Below are 17,721 nucleotides of genomic sequence, written 5' to 3'. Positions count from 1 at the left end.
TGATAACATCTAATGGAAAACTGAAATCCTTCTCATGCTTACAATCTCAATTTGGCCCCTTAAAGAATCAATACTTTTGGTGGCTACAACTAAACCATTGTATAACAACATCAAAGTATGTGGAATCATTAACCACATTACAACCATCTCTTCCTGAATTTACATCTGCATTATATCAAAAGGGCCATGTAGCGTCCCAAATTTATAAATGTATTAGAGACTCTACTTTCAAGCAGAAAAACTGTCTACAATCAACATGGGAAACAGAAGCTCAGTACACTTTATCTGTACATCTTTGGGAAAAGTTTTGGTCCAAAATAAGTAGACCCATTTCCTCAGCCAGTATATTATAATCCTTATTTTTTCTATATCACAGGACCCTATGGACTCCACAAAAATTATTAGCAGCAAAATTGGTTACACAAAACAAATGCTTGTCTTGCAATACTCAGCAGGGTACCTTACTTCATATGTTGTATGAGTGTCTTTTAACACATGCTTTTTATACCCAAGTTATCCAGATAATTTCTTGTCTTAAAATTCTCTATTATTCTCTCTTCTAAATTAATAATTTTAATCTCTTTCCTTAGAGACAATTTTAAGTGAATTTGATTTGAAACTTTTAGGTTTTTTTACTAACCATAGTACTAAAAACAATTTTACTAAATTGGGAAAATAATGCAGATCTTAATATTCATTTCTGGTGGCATTCAGTCCTACAAATTCACAAATTTGAAACATATTTAGCTGATAAATTTAAAACTACCATTACTGTAAATAAAGTTTGGTCTTCCATGAAGAGTTACTTAGAAAGAAATAACTATATCCTGATAACCATCTTCTTCTTCACAACCATGTAACGAATGTCTTTTCTAATCTCAGAAAAATTAAGTCTATCCCTTTAAGTTTAGTTCACTGGTCTTGGCGGTCTCTTCTTTGTTAATAATGGAAGTCATGTGGAGGGGCATTTTCAAAAGAAATGTCTGTCAGAATTTGGACGTTTTGCAAAGATGTCCAAATTCCGAAGCTGGGAGAAGATCATTTTTGAAAAAGATGAATGTCCATCTTTTGTTTTCGAAAATACCATGGACGTCCTATGATTTGGAGATTTTGTGATTTGAATGCCTTTGATTTTTGGCCATTTAAAAAAAAACAAAAAAACGTCCCAAGTCTAAAACGTCCAAAGTCAAACCATTGGGACGTAGGAGGAGCCAGCATTTTTAGTAGACTGGTCCCCCTGTGACATGCCAGGACAGCAATCGGGCATCCTAGGGAGCACTGCTATGGACTTCATAAAATGCTTCCAGGTACACAGCTCCCTTACCTTATGTGCTGAGCCCCCCCAAAACCCACTACCCCCAACTGTACACCACTACCATAGCCCTTGCAGGTGAAGGGGGCAGCTATATATGGGTACAGTGGGTTTCTGGTGGGTTTTGGAGAGCTCACAGTTTCCTGCACAAGTGTAACAGGTAGTGGGGGTATGGGCCTGGGCCCACCTGTCTGAAGTCCACTAAACTACTCCAGGGACCTGCATGCTGTTGTCATGGACCTTAGTATGACATCTGAGGCTGGCAAGTAATGTTCTTCAACACAATTTTTGGGGGTGGGAGGGGATTAGTGACCACTAGGGAGTAAGGGGAGGTCATCCCTGATTCCTTCCAGTGGTTATCTGGTCATTTGGGGCACCTTTTTCTGCCGCCTTCGTAATAAAAACAGGTCTAGCTCAAAACATCTAAGTTTTAGTGCTGGACGTCTTTGCTTTGTTCCATTATGACTTTGTTCCATTATGAACGCCCAAGTCCTGCCTTGAACATGCCCCTGATACGCCCCCTTCCAACGGACTTTGGAGAAAGACGTCCAAAATGAAGTTTTGATTATACCGATTTGGACGTTTCTGTGAGATGGACGTCCAAATGCCGATTTATGTCACTTTTTGGACGTCCATCTCTTTTGAAAATGAGCCTGTTGGTAGCCTACAATTCCCTGTTCCCCCACTTTTCCCATTTTTTTCAACATTCCATATTTTATGTGTTCTTTTTAACTTTTTTTTCAATTTATATGTTTCATCAGATATGTTGCGTAGCTGTCATTTCTCAATTGTATTACACCTAAGATGCATGACTGTTTATAACAATAAATGCCATCCTTATTTATATAATTATTGTTATAATTGTTCATTCTATGCAAGATGATTTATGAATCGTTTATTTACTGTATCACTGTTTTCCTATTCTCATTATGTACAAAAATTAATAAAAATACATGGAATCAAAATAAAAATGATAAATATTTTTCTTTTCAGTCACTCCATTTCTATATGATGATTAGACCAGTTTTATAAAGATAGTATTAGTACAGATTTCTGATGGCATTCTGAGCAGCAGCATACTTAAATTACATAGATTTTTGTAATGATGAGTGTGTCTAAATAGGGGACAAATCTAAAATCTTCATATTCTAGTTTTCATTACTGGTAGATTCAGTGTTGGTAAGAGAGAAATCTTAAATTTATGTGTGTGTTGTTTTTGAAAACAGTGAAGCACAATGGTTTTAAAACTAATCAAAGCTACAGTTTTTATTAATGCCAAGTATAACATTTGTATTGTGCAGGAATGGAAGTGGAGATTAGATCACAAAAAATGCTTTCCTGAAATTGTTCTCTATTAATTACATCAGGGAAAGCTATAGGGAAACTTGTTTTTTAAAGAATTCATTGGGATCTGAGTAAAGGACCTCAGAACTTCTCTATTCCTTGTTAGTACTCCTCTAAGGTCACTTTTTCCTTTGGAAATTAAAAAATGCAGAGCTAGCAGGCATCCTGATTTACTTTACTGTCTCATGATAGTTACTCCTTTTCTGTATTTTAATGTTTGCTTTGTCACATGATCTTCAATAGGGTGCAAACATTCCTTGGTGAATTGTAAGATATTCATCTTTTCTTATTAGATATTTGTTTGTTATGCTTTAGATGGTGGCAGATGCCTTATTACTGGATTGGAATAAAAGCATATGACCTTGTAGCTGGAAGTCAGTGTTTGAAAAACAGTTATGTCCTCAGCAAATCTAAAGCCCTGGAACTTTTTCCAATGCTGAAGAAAGACCAGCTTGTAGGAGCCATTGTGTACTATGATGGTATGTTACTTTGCATTTTCTCTTTTGATTATACCAGTGACACTTGTATGATAGACTGTTTTGTATATTAATTTACTGTAATTGGTTCTCACAAGTAAAGTGTATCTTAGAGCAGTGTTTCCCTAGTCGGTCCTGGAGTACCCCTTTGCCAGTCAGGGTTTCAGTGTCCACAATGAATATAAATGAAAGAGATTGGAGAGGAGGAGTAGCCTAGTGGTTAGTGCAAGTCACTTAACCCTCCATTGCCCCAGGTACAAAGAAGTACCTGTATATACTATGTAAACTGCTTTGAATGTAGTTGCTAAAACCACAGGCAGTATATCAAGCCCCATTTCCTTTTCCCTTTACATACAATGGAGGCAGTATATGCAAATCAGTCTCATGCATATTCATTATGGGCATCCTGAAAATCTGGCAACGAGGTACTCCAGGACCGACTTGGGAACCACTGTTTTAGAGAAAGTACTTCATGTTGTAAACTACTTCCTTTGGTTTAAAGCAATTTGAGATTGGAATTAATACTTTACTATCTAGTTTGTTAGACTTGTCTTCTACATCAACTGCTCTCTTACTGGAAAATCCAACATTTCTCTCTGTCAGATTCAGTAGGTCATCTGAAAGTATTTTAATATTCTTTAAACCAAAGCATTCTTAAAAAGTTTTTTTTTTTGCCTAGATCATTGCTAGTATATTTAGTTTTTAACTCTAGATTATTTATGCAGGTATGCATGATTTTACTGCATTCGCTTAAGGCAGCGTTCTTCTACCAGTGTGCTGCAGGCAGGAGCAGACTGACCCAGCAACTGAGAACCCAGAGCAGCAGGGAGCCCAGTGCCGCTTTTCTCTATGTTTCTTCTATTGTACTCCCTCACCGCCCCCCCCCCCCCTTAGTCTATCTTAAACCACATCTAGGAAGGAAATTCCCAGGTTGCAGCAGTATTCACAGCTGCTGCATGCAGGTTGCTTGGAGCATCTATTCTGCCCTGGTCCACCCTTGCATAAACAGGAAGTTGCATCAGAAGATGGCGGGTTGTGAAAGAAGAGAGGCTGCAAACAGCGGTGTTGAATTACTGCTGCTGCCAGGGAACCTCTTTGAAGATGCGGTTTAAGGTAGACCTGAGGGGGGGAGGGGAGGAGAAAGAAAAAGAGAGAGAGTGAAAGGTTGACCTGGGAGGGGTGGGGGGGGGGGGGGGGTAAGGGAAGAAAGAGAAAAATACTGGACTTGAAGAGTAGAGGGGAGTTACGGAAGAAAGAGAGAAGCCATGGACTGGGGAGGGGGGTGGAGATAGGAGCCATGGACTGGAGGAGAGGGGGGGGAAGAAGCGGTGGATCCAAGGGGTGGAGGGGAAGAAAAAATGGACCTGACTGTGTATAGGAGGGAGAAAGACATTGGACCACAGAGGGAGGGAAGAGAAAGGAAGGGATGTTGGCCATCAAGTGGGTGGGGGAGAGGAGGGAGGAGAGAAACTGGGAATGGGGAAACCTTAAGGGAGAGGTCATCGGGAATTGTCAAGGAGATAAGTGAGAGGAGGATAATATGTACAGAGGACAAAAATGCAGTAATGGGGAGTAGAGGAAAGGTAGAAGGGATTAATAGGCAGGGAAAGGAATGAGATATGAACTGGGAGAGCTAAGGGTTGAGAGAAGGAGATGGAAAGTTGGTAGATAGTTGAAAAGATAGATGAAGGACTGCGGGGTGAGAAAGTGGTTGAAATCTGAGTTGACAGCAAGGGAGAAAAAGAAAGGGAGGGAAGCGCTAAAAGGGATCAATATAAGAACATAAAAATAGCCATACTGGGTCAGACCAATAGTCCATCTAGCCCAATGTCCTGCTTCCAACAGTAGCCAATACAGGTCACAAGTACCTGGCAGAAACCCAATTAGTAGCACCATTCCATGCTACCAATCGCGGGACAAGCAGTGGCAGATGACATCAGAGACAAATGTAATAAGAGAATGGAAAGAAGACGACAGGAGGATAGAAGAGAAATGAACAACGGGTTCTGGAAAGAGAGTAGAAGACAGGAAAGCAGAAAAGAAACATTAGGATCAACATGATGGGAAAAATGTCCAGACAACAAAGGTAGAAAAAAGTGGTTTATTTTGCATTTATTAACTATATTGGTTTATGAAATGTACATCGTGGGAGTATTTGTATTATGTTCAGTATAAGAAGAAATGCATTTCTGTTTTTATTTCTCCTACGTTGTGGTACATGCCTACTTTGACTTCTTGGGGTTCCCAGTTCAATTTTGGTCTTTTTATCTCCATTTCTAATTTGTAATCCATTTCTAATTTGTGATCCCATTTTGTATTTGAGGAGGGTCTGTCTTGTGTTTTGCATGTGACTGATGTACGGTATTCTGTGGGCATGCAGCTTCTGGGTAGAGATCTGTATCTGTCCCGCTTGTTCTATTTTACTAGTAGGAGGAGGTGTATTTGGCATTTTTGAGCCCAGTGTAATATTTGTAGTGCTACCTATTCATATGTAGCTGTTTGAATCATAGGAATTAGTGCTACTGTAGTATGATATATTTGTACATGTATGTTAAGATTTTTTTCAGATTTTGTATTTTTTCACAATGTGCATAGTAGTGGAGAGTTTTGTTTTGCTATGATTCAGATGATATGAGAATCAGAGGCTTTTTTGAGTGGTGCCTTCCTTATTTTTGATTGCATGTTATTTGTGGCTAATTTCATTAACTTTGAAGTGTTTTGCTGCCCTTTTGCTAGCTTGTCTTCAATAAAAATATTCAACTATAAAGATAATACAATGATTAAAAAAGTAATTATTGAACTTTAAATACAATCTTAATACTTGTTAAATGGTAATGTATATATCCTTTAAAAAACTGATGGTGTGCCTTGACAATTTTTGTGCCTTGTCAGTTTGCTGTGACATGAAAGAGGTTGAAAATCACTGACTGGCATACTTGAAGGGCAATTAGAAAGACCCCAGATATTTTTGTCCAGTGTCTTCCTTTCAGGAAAAAAAGGGCAGCATCCACAAGTCTGACTCAAGCTGAAAAGCTTAAGCAAAACAACAACTGCTCAAAAGAGAGAGGGAGGGTGAAGCAAAAATCAAGGGGATAGAGAGGGGTACTTCAGGAGCTGAAAGGGTATGAAAAAAGGTGCAAACTGGAGGGTTGGAATTTGAAGTGAGTTAAGGGGTAATAAAGAGTGTGATAGGATTAATGAAGATGAGCAGCAGAGATAGAGATGTTGAGAGGGAGCAGATAGAAGTCTAGTAAATGAGAGATTGTGAGGCAGAGAGAGAAAATTGTGGGAAGAGATACATGAGTAAGGCTGTTGTTTAGGTGAAGAAGAGAGGTGAATGTGAGCCCTCCAAAACCAACCACAAACCCACTGTACCCACATCTAGGTGCCCCCTTCACCCGTTAGGACTATGGTAGTGGTGTACAGTTGTAGGTAGTGGGTTTTGGGGGGGTTTGGGGGGGCTCAGCAGACAAGATAAGGGAGCTATGTACTTGGGATCTTTTTCTGAAGTCCATTGCAGTGACCCCTAGGGTGCCCGGTTGGTGTCCTGGCATGTCAGGGGAATCAGTGCACTACAAATGCTGGCTCCTCCCACGACCAAAGGGCTTGCATTTGGTCATTTCTGAGATGGGCATCCTTAGTTTCCATTATCGCCGAAAATCAGAAACGGCCAAGTCTAAGGACGACCATCTCTAGGGACGACCTAAATGTCAAGATTTGGGCGTCCCCGACCGTATTATCGAAACAAAAGATGGACGCCCATCTTGTTTCGATAATACGGGTTTCCCCGCCCCTTCGCCGGGATGTCCTGTGAGGACGTCCTCAGAAAAACGTGGGCGCCCCTTTCGATTATGCCCCTCTGTGTGTATTTATAAAATCAGACCATCAGATGTATCCCTAATAATGCTACTTTTCCACAATTTTTAAACTTGCTGAAAAGAATATGTAAATATGTGTGACCTCTATAAACGTACGATCATATTGTATTAAAAAATGCATGTACATTGCAACTCCCCTGTCCTCGGCTGTGCCCAGACTACACTCTTTTGGGAACACCTAAGTATGCATGATCTTGGTGCACATGTTCTGCTGTGCATTTTTATAATATTTGTTTTCCATGTGTAAAACATACTATATATATATATATATATATATATATATATATATATATATATGTGTGTGTGTGTGAAAAATGATTTATAAAACTGGGGGACAAGAGAGGGGAGATTGGTAAAGAGAGAGACACTGGTAGGGATAGGGGAAGCATTTGAGATGGAGAATGTAAGGACAAGATGAGGGACTGAGAGTGAAATGAGGCTTTGAGATAGCAAGTAGGATACTGGTGGGAGCCAGGACTGTGGCGATAGCTGAACCTGAGATGGTTGTTGTTTGCTCACCCATCAAGGGGAATATAGGCATATTGTTAATGGTGCTTTTGTTTGAAGAAGGGGAGCAATGGCTTTGTGTTCTGTCAGCATTGCACAACTCAGATTAAGAAGCTAGCAACAGATCTTTGGAGGGGGAATCCATCATTAGAGGGTCTTTGCCTCTCCCTATTCTCCAGCTTTGGTGTGAATGGGAAGTTTGAGAGCGTTCTCAGCTGCAGGCTCTTAGATTTGAAAGGTTGGGTCTCATACGTGTAATACATTTTTAAGGTTAGGCCTATGTAGCATATTTACTTTAATAATACCTCATTTAATTTTGCTAAACTTATGACTAGCAGTGTAACTTTAAGCTTAATAGTTACTAAATCAATTTGTCTACAAACTAGTTGGCACATATAACCTGTAAATCATACCTAATTGAGCTTCTCTTTTAATGATTTAGACTTCTAGGTAAGACTAGTAAGCCTCCTGGGAGACATTGGAGATTAAGAAATACAATTTTGAACAAATGAGAGACATCAAGAGCAAAGCACTGATGAGGGAAGCTATAATCATTCCCTTGGGCAGAGCATTGGCGCATCTGACAGAAAATCTAAATATCTCTTCTTATTGTATCCTATGTAAAATGGGTTTGTTTATTAGCAAGAGTTTTGATATAAAGTTAGTTTATTTCTCACTTCCTGAAGGCAGTGTCTCTTCAATAGGATTCACACTGATGGATCATATTCCTAATCACATGCAGCTTGAAGTCTCTTCCCAAACTTAGTTGGAAGTTAGAATTCTAATAACAATGAGAACTTAATAACAACATATCAACTCTTTTCCATGACTGTTTTCCTTTTTTACAACTTGTTGAGGAGCTTTTCATGTTTGTCTTGCTTTTATGTAATTTATTTCAAACATTTTACACATTTTCTTTTTTCACGTGTTTTTAGTTTTAAGGTTTTTCAGAGTATGCACATTTCCCTGAAGTTTCATCTCCTGTTCCATTTGAGAAAATAGTTGAGTGCTCTGCTACTGTGCCAGTGATTCTGAGCATGGAGAGAAGGGGTAGACGAAGTACAGTCTAGTAATATTGCAGGCCGTGGAATAGCCAGACTGGTACCAGTACGTTACAGTTTCCCAGAACACTTTAGTTTATAGTATCAGAGTACCATCCACCAACACCACAGAGACCTAGGAGACTAGATTTTGAGCCTACAGCCTTATTACTTTTGGGTTTTAGATTATTACCATGGTTGGGATGGGGGCAGGGAAATGTTAGATTAATGCTTGGACCTTGTATGCCTGTGTAGTAGAGAACCAAAGAATAATACAAAAAAGATTGGATAAAGCGAATGCTACATACCTGTAGAAGGTATTCTCCGAGGACAGCAGGCTGATTGTTCTCACTGATGGGTGACGTCCTCGGCAGCCCCTCCAATCGGAATCTTCCTAGCAAAGTCCTTTGCTAGTCCTCGCGCGCCCGCGCGCACCGCGCATGCGCGGCCGTCTTCCCGCCCGAAACCGGCTCGAGCCGGCCAGTCCAGTATGTAGCAAGACAATACACTTCAAGGGAAGACACAACTCCAAAGGGGAGGCGGGCGGGTTTGTGAGAACAATCAGCCTGCTGTCCTCGGAGAATACCTTCTACAGGTATGTAGCATTCGCTTTCTCCGAGGACAAGCAGGCTGCTTGTTCTCACTGATGGGGTATCCCTAGCCCCCAGGCTCACTCAAAACCATGGTCAATTGGGCCTCGCAACGGCGAGGACATAACTGAGATTGACCTAAAAAATTTACCAACTAACTGAGAGTGCAGCCTGGAACAGAACAAACAGGGCCCTCGGGGGGTGGAGTTGGATCCTAAAGCCCAAACAGGTTCTGAAGAACTGACTGCCCGAACCGACTGTCGCGTCGGGTATCCTGCTGCAGGCAGTAATGAGATGTGAATGTGTGGACAGATGACCACGTCGCAGCTTTGCAAATTTCCTCCATGGTGGCTGACTTCAAGTGGGCTACCGACGCAGCCATGGCTCTAACATTATGAGCCGTGACATGACCCTCAAGAGCCAGCCCAGCCTGGGCGTAAGTGAAGGAAATGCAATCTGCTAGCCAATTGGATATGGTGCGTTTCCCTACAGCCACTCCCCTCTTGTTGGGATCAAAAGAAACAAACAATTGGGCGGACTGTCTGTGGGGCTGTGTCCGCTCCAGATAGAAGGCCAATGCTCTCTTGCAGTCCAATGTGTGCAGCTGACGTTCAGCAGGGCAGGAATGAGGACGGGGAAAAAATGTTGGCAAGACAATTGACTGGTTCAGATGGAACTCCGACACAACCTTCGGCAGAAACTTAGGGTGAGTGCGGAGGACTACTCTGTTATGATGAAATTTGGTGTAAGGGGCCTGGGCTACCAGGGCCTGAAGCTCACTGACTCTACGAGCTGAAGTAACTGCCACCAAGAAAATGACCTTCCAGGTCAAGTACTTCAGATGGCAGGAATTCAGTGGCTCAAAAGGAGGTTTCATCAGCTGGGTGAGAACAACATTGAGATCCCATGACACTGTAGGAGGCTTGACAGGGGGCTTTGACAAAAGCAAACCTCTCATGAAGCGAACAACTAAAGGCTGTCCTGAGATCGGCTTACCTTCCACACGGTAATGGTATGCACTGATTGCACTAAGGTGAACCCTTACAGAGTTGGTCTTGAGACCAGACTCAGACAAGTGCAGAAGGTATTCAAGCAGGGTCTGTGTAGGACAAGAGCGAGGATCTAGGGCCTTGCTGTCACACCAGACGGCAAACCTCCTCCATTGAAAGAAGTAACTCCTCTTAGTGGAATCTTTCCTGGAAGCAAGCAAGATGCGGGAGACACCCTCTGACAGACCCAAAGAGGCAAAGTCTACGCCCTCAACATCCAGGCCGTGAGAGCCAGAGACTGGAGGTTGGGATGCAGAAGCGCCCCCTCGTCCTGTGTGATGAGGGTCGGGAAACACTCCAATCTCCACGGTTCTTCGGAGGACAACTCCAGAAGAAGGGGGAACCAGATCTGACGCGGCCAAAAAGGAGCAATCAGAATCATGGTGCCTCGGTCTTGCTTGAGTTTCAACAAAGTCTTCCCCACCAGAGGGATGGGAGGATAAGCATACAGCAGACCCTCCCCCCAGTCCAGGAGGAAGGCATCCGATGCCAGCCTGCCGTGGGCCTGAAGCCTGGAACAGAACAGAGGGACTTTGTGGTTCACTCGAGATGCGAAGAGATCCACCAGGGGGGGCCCCACGCCTGGAAGATCTGTCGCACTACTTTGGAACTGAGCGACCATTCGTGAGGTTGCATGATCCTGCTCAATCTGTCGGCCAGACTGTTGTTTACGCCTGCCAGGTATGTGGCTTGGAGCACCATGCCATGCCGGCGAGCCCAGAGCCACATGCTGACGGCTTCCTGACACAGGGGGCGAGATCCGGTGCCCCCCTGCTTGTTGACATAGTACATGGCAACCTGGTTGTCTGTCTGAATTTGGATAATTTGGTGGGACAGCCGATCTCTGAAAGCCTTCAGAGCGTTCCAGATCGCTCGTAACTCCAGAAGATTGATCTGCAGATCGCGTTCCTGGAGGGACCAGCTTCCTTGGGTGTGAAGCCCATCGACATGAGCTCCCCATCCCAGGAGAGACGCATCCGTGGTCAGCACTTTTTGTGGCTGAGGAATTTGGAAAGGACGTCCCAGAGTCAAATTGGACCAGATTGTCCACCAATACAGGGATTCGAGAAAACTCGTGGACAGGTGGATCACGTCTTCTAGACCCCCAGCAGCCTGATACCACTGAGAGGCTAGGGTCCATTGAGCAGATCTCATGTGAAGACGGGCCATGGGAGTCACATGAACTGTGGAAGCCATGTGGCCCAGCAATCTCAACATCTGCCGAGCTGTGATCTGCTGGGACGCTCGCACCCGCGAGACGAGGGACAACAGGTTGTTGGCTCTCGCCTCTGGGAGATAGGCGCGAGCCGTCCGGGAATCCAGCAGAGCTCCTATGAATTCGAGTTTCTGCACTGGGAGAAGATGGGACTTTGGGTAATTTATCACAAACCCCAGTAGCTCCAGGAGGCGAATAGTCATCTGCATGGACCGCAGGGCTCCTGCCTCGGATGTGTTCTTCACCAGCCAATCGTCGAGATATGGGAACACATGCACCCCCAGCCTGCGAAGTGCCGCTGCTACCACAGCCAGGCACTTTGTGAACACCCTGGGCGCAGAGGCGAGCCCAAAGGGTAGCACACAGTACTGGAAGTGGCGTGTGCCCAGCTGAAATCGCAGATACTGTCTGTGAGCTGGCAGTATCGGGATGTGAGTGTAGGCATCCTTCAAGTCCAGAGAGCATAGCCAATCGTTTTGCTGAATCATGGGGAGGAGGGTGCCCCGGGAAAGCATCCTGAACTTTTCTTTTACGAGATATTTGTTCAGGGCCCTTAGGTCTAGGATGGGACGCATCCCCCCTGTTTTCTTTTCCACAAGGAAGTACCTGGAATAGAATCCCAGCCCTTCCTGCCCGGATGGCACGGGCTCGACCACATTGGCGCTGAGAAGGGCGGAGAGTTCCTCTGCAAGTACCTGCTTGTGCTGGAAGCTGTAAGACTGAGCTCCCGGTGGACAATTTGGAGGTTTTGAGGCCAAATTGAGGGTGTATCCTTGCCGGACTATTTGCAGAACCCACTGATCGGAGGTTATGAGAGGCCACCTTTGGTGAAAAGCTATTAACCTCCCCCCGACCGGCAGGTCGCCCGGCACTGACACTGGGATGTCGGCTATGCTCTGCTGGAGCCAGTCAAAAGCTCGCCCCTTGCTTTTGCTGGGGAGCCGCGGGGCCTTGCTGAGGCGCACGCTGCTGACGAGAGCGAGCGCGCTGGGGCTTAGCCTGGGCCGCAGGCTGTCGGGAAGGAGGATTGTACCTACGCTTACCAGAAGCATAGGGACCAGTCTTCCTTCCCCCGAAAAATCTTCTACCTGTAGAGGTAGATGCTGAAGGCTGCCGGCGGGAGAACTTGTCGAATGCGGTGGCCCGCTGGTGGAGAGACTCTACCACCTGCTCGACTTTTTCCCCAAAAATGTTGTCCGCACGGCAAGGCGAGTCCGCAATCCGCTGCTGGAGTCTATTCTCCAGGTCGGCGGCACGCAGCCATGAGAGCCTGCGCATCACCACACCTTGAGCAGCGGCCCTGGACGCAACATCAAAAGTGTCATAAACTCCTCTGGCCAGGAATTTTCTGCACGCCTTCAGCTGCCTGACCACCTCCTGAAAAGGCTTGGCTTGCTCAGGGGGAAGAGCATCAACCAAGCCCGCCAACTGCCGCACATTGTTCCGCATGTGTATGCTCGTGTAGAGCTGGTAAGACTGGATCTTGGCCACGAGCATAGAAGAATGGTAGGCCTTCCTCCCAAAGGAGTCTAAGGTTCTAGGGTCTTTGCCCGGGGGCGCCGAAGCATGCTCCCTAGAACTCTTAGCCTTCTTTAGGGCCAAATCCACAACTCCAGAGTCATGAGGCAACTGAGTGCGCATCAGCTCTGGGTCCCCATGGATCCGGTACTGGGACTCGATCTTCTTGGGAATGTGGGGATTACTTAATGGCTTGGTCCAGTTCGCAAGCAATGTCTTTTTCAGGACATGGTGCAAGGGAACAGTGGACGCTTCCTTAGGTGGAGAAGGATAGTCCAGGAGCTCAAACATTTCAGCCCTGGGCTCGTCCTCCACAACCACCGGGAAGGGGATGGCCGTAGACATCTCCCGGACAAAGGAAGCAAAAGACAGACTCTCGGGAGGAGAAAGCTGCCTTTCAGGAGAGGGAGTGGGATCAGAAGGAAGACCCTCAGACTCCTCGTCAGAGAAATATCTGGGATCTTCTTCTTCTTCCCACGAGGCCTCACCCTCGGTGTCAGACACAAGTTCACGGACCTGCGTCTGCAACCGCGCCCGGCTCGACTCCGTGGAGCCACGTCCACGATGGGGGCGTCGAGAGGTAGACTCCCTCGCCCGCATCGGCGAAGCTCCCTCCGCCGACGTAGTCGGGGAGCCCTCCTGGGAGGTGGCCGCAGTCGGCACCGCACGCGGTACCGACGTCGGGGACCTCACCCCGGGCGATGGGCCAGCCGGCGCCATGCTCGACGGTACCGGAGGCGCAAGCACCGCCGGTACCGGAGGGGTAGGGCGCAACAGCTCTCCCAGAATCTCTGGGAGAACGGCCCGGAGGCTCTCGTTCAGAGCGGCTGCAGAGAAAGGCATGGAGGTCGATGCAGGCGTCGACGTCAGAACCTGTTCCGGGCGTGGAGGCTGTTCCGGGCTGTCCAGAGTGGAGCGCATCGACACCTCTTGAACAGAGGGTGAGCGGTCCTCTCGGTGCCGATGCCTGCTGGGTGCCGACTCCCTCGGCGACCCAGAGCTCTCGGTGCCGACGCGGGAAGGGGACCGGTGTCGATGCTTCTTCGACTTCTTCCGAAGCATGTCACCGGAGCTTCCCGGCACCGACGAGGAGGACGTAGAATCCATCCGTCGCTTCCTCGGGGCCGAGACCGAAGAGGGTCGATCTCGGGGGGGCTGTACCGCAGGAGCCCTCAGGGTAGGAGGAGACCCACCCGAGGGCTCACCGCCACCAGCAGGGGAAAGGACAGCCCTCACCTGCACTCCACTCGATGCACCACCGTCCGACGACATCAGGAGACGAGGTCCCGGTACCACCGACGTCGATGCAGCTATCCGATGTCTCGGTGCCGATGCAGAGGGCCGATGCCTCGATGCACTCGATGCACTGGCAGCCAAGGATGAAGGTCTGGACGCTGATGACGTCGATGCACACGATGACCCCGGTGCCGATGCCGACGAAGCGCCCGAGAACAAAACGTTCCACTGGGCCAATCTCGCTACTTGAGTCCGCCTTTGTAACAGGGAACACAGACTGCAGTTCTGGGGATGGTGCTCGGCCCCCAGACACTGAAGACACGAAGAGTGCCTATCAGTGAGCGAGATTACCCGGGCGCACTGGGTGCACTTCTTGAAGCCGCTGGAAGGCTTCGATGTCATGGGCGGAAAAATCACGCCGGCGAAGTCAAAATCCGAAATGACGAATTTGGAGCACCAAAACTTTAAGGGAGAAAAATCTCGACCGAGGCCGAAAAGAGGCCTACCCCGACGACGAAAGAAAACTTACCGGGGCAAAACTGGAAATACGGGAAGGGGAAAATGAAACCCAAGGGGTTTTTCGGAGCACTTCCCGACAGATATAGAAACTTTTCCGAAGAAAAACACGTCAATAAAACACGGACGCGCGAGGTCGACTCTCCGGGGCTCGACACGACAAAAAACACAGCCGTACCGAGTGCGGACGAAAGAAGACTGGCCGGCTCGAGCCGGTTTCGGGCGGGAAGATGGCCGCGCATGCGCGGTGCGCGCGGGCGCGCGAGGACTAGCAAAGGACTTTGCTAGGAAGATTCCGATTGGAGGGGCTGCCGAGGACGTCACCCATCAGTGAGAACAAGCAGCCTGCTTGTCCTCGGAGAAGGAGTGATATCCTACAGTTGCTCGGCTGGGATATAAACTTTGTCCATAGGACTATCTGGGCAGGATTAATAGGCAAAATGGTTGTTTTTTGCTCTTACCTACTATGATAATTAACATTCATATAGCACTTCTCCCTGTGAACGTGTTTTCTCCTGTGTCATTCACTAAGTGATTGCTTCCGTTGTCTCTGTAGTTAAAGGATTGGACAATGCTCTTCCTTATAGTTGCTATAGTTGCTGCTTTGTTTACAGAAAACATATTCTGCTGCTTCAGAATATATTTCTGTTGGTGGTTTATATTGCTGGCACATTGATCCATAGCTTACTGGAAGAGTCCATATATGAACAGGAGAGGAGGCTACACAAAGATCCAATGCAATGTGAAATGGAAAGAAACAGGCACAGGAAACTGGGACAAATGGACCTGTATGGCTGAAAGGAATGAATATAGAAGCAGACCTATTATAGCTAAAACGACATCTTTCAAAAAGTGTAAAAAGGATCCAAATTAAGAAAATAGGAAATACCTTAACAACTGGCAAGTTAAAAGCAGATAAAGAAGGCAAAAAAATTTAAAAACTCATAATAAAACCGTTTTTAAGGTACATTCAAAGCAAGAAGATATGAGGGGAGTCAGTTGGACCTTTTGATCAGCACTTCTCAGCTCAGTCCTCAGGGCATACCAGCCAGTTGGATTTTCAGGATGTCTACAAAGAGTATGTATATGAAGAGATTTACATACTGAGGAGGCAGTGCATGCAAATCTATTGCATACATATTGTAGATAGCCTGAAGACCGGACTGGCTGGGTATGCCCCAAGGACTGGGCTAAGAAGCAGTGCATTACATGACGGAGAGGGTGAAACCGGCACGCAGGGAGGGTAAGGTCATAGTGGAGAGACTGAATAATTTCTTTGCTTTGATCTTTACTGAGAAAGATGTAAAGGAGCTATCCATGCCAGAAATGATACATAATGCTGACTGTTCGAAGGAACTGAAACAACCATAGCTGCTGCAATTGTTTATTGCTTATGTTTTGTTTATGCCTACTGTACACCACCTTGAGTAAATTCCTTCAAAAAGGTGGTAAATAAATCCAAATAAATAAATAGCGGAGGACACAAAACTGTTCCAAATTGTTGAAATGTGGATTGTGAGAAATTGTAGGAGGACCTTGGGAGAGTGAACATCCACATAGTAAAGCACAGAAATGCAGAAAAGTGGAGGCAGATAAAGATCAAATGGCCTATGCTGTCTGCCTATCCATACCATCTATTATCTCTGCCTCTCCTTTACAGATCCTATGTACTTGTCCCAAGCTTTCTTGAATTAAGATACAGTCTTCATCTACCGGGAGGCCGCTCCACAAATTTACCATCCTTTCCTTAGTCTGTCTCCTTATACCTTCATCCTAGCCCCCCCCCCCCCCCCCCCCCTCAATCCAGAGTTTCTTTTCAAAGAAACTTGCCTCCTGTGCTTTTATGCCATGGAGGTATTTAAACATCTTTATCAAATCTCCCCTCTCCCACCTTTCTTTGAAAGTATACATATTAAGATCTTTAAGTCTGTCCCTATACACCAGAGGTTTTCAACCCAGTCCTTGAGGCACACCCAGCCATTCGGGGTTTTCAGGATATCCCCAATTGAATTTAATGGGGATATCCTAATAACCCTGAATGGCTGGGTGTGCCCTAAGGACTGGGTTGAAAACCCCTGCCATACACTTTATGATGAAGACCACTGACTGTTTTATAGCTGCCCACTGGTTCGACTCCATTCTGTTTCTCTTTTTTAGGGATTAATTGAAACGCACAGTTTGACCAGGGATGCTAAACATTTCCATGCAGTTATAACATGGCATCTGCATAATTGGTGCTGTGGAAGCTAGTGCTGATAGAAACTTATGCACGTCTCATTTAGTGCTATATGCCCAATGCATGATCAACAAAACGCTTCTTGTGTGCTGCAGATATTTTTCTGTCTGAGCACACAGTTTGCCAAATAAAGTAGTGTTTGCAGTTGCTGCTTATCAGGATAAGTAGCATTAGTTTTACTACTAGACATGTGCCTCTCATTTAAGCTGTCTGATAACTGTTTGAGCTCTGTTCAGTATTCATGATATCATTAAGGCATACGTTTTGCCTTGTCTAAGAATAACTGAGCTACAGATCACATGCTACTAATGGTATTTGTTGATTATGCAAGTACGTAAAGATAGGACAGTATCATAAATGCTGGAAGTACCAGCAATAGCAAATCAAATACTACTGGAGGCTAATTTTGCTATATTTTGGCATCTGGAATCTAAAGCATATGTTGGATGTTAACCTGACTGAACAGAATGTGTCTGATTTTTTTTTTTTTTTAAAGGTTTCCTTTGAAGAGACAGCTTGCAAGTTTATTTCATTTCACATTTGTTGGTGTTCACATATTCCTCCTAAACAAAAAGGCAATATTTTGAGGGGAAAGAATGTAGCTGCTACATGAACATTGAACTGTCAGTCTCATTTATGTATTTCAGGGAAAACTGGAAATAAGCACTATGAAGAAGTTAGCTGAGATTTTAAAATTTTAGGAGAAAGTATATCCAAAATTAACTATTGCAGTTCTGTATATAATGGTCTGCCCCTTGTCGTTCTCAAATGCTTGCAATTTGTTCAATCTACTGCCATCAAGC

The 17,721-nt window shown here is 45.4% G+C and overlaps 1 protein-coding gene across 3 annotated transcripts in view; it reads left to right on the top strand.

Moving 5' to 3' along the window:
- Positions 1–17,721, top strand: part of GPD2 (glycerol-3-phosphate dehydrogenase 2) — a 271,268-nt gene that overhangs the window by 124,249 nt on the left and 129,298 nt on the right. For all 3 annotated transcript variants that reach the window (XM_030208750.1, XM_030208749.1, XM_030208748.1), the window contains exon 6: positions 2,972–3,135. In XM_030208750.1, coding sequence (XP_030064610.1) covers positions 2,972–3,135 — 164 coding nt within the window. The remainder of the gene's footprint in view (positions 1–2,971; positions 3,136–17,721) is intronic.

Source organism: Microcaecilia unicolor, chromosome 7 (assembly GCF_901765095.1).
Source record: "Microcaecilia unicolor chromosome 7, aMicUni1.1, whole genome shotgun sequence".
In the NCBI taxonomy this organism is placed as follows: Eukaryota; Metazoa; Chordata; class Amphibia; order Gymnophiona; family Siphonopidae; genus Microcaecilia; species Microcaecilia unicolor.
This window is presented reverse-complemented; position numbering and strand designations above follow the sequence as displayed.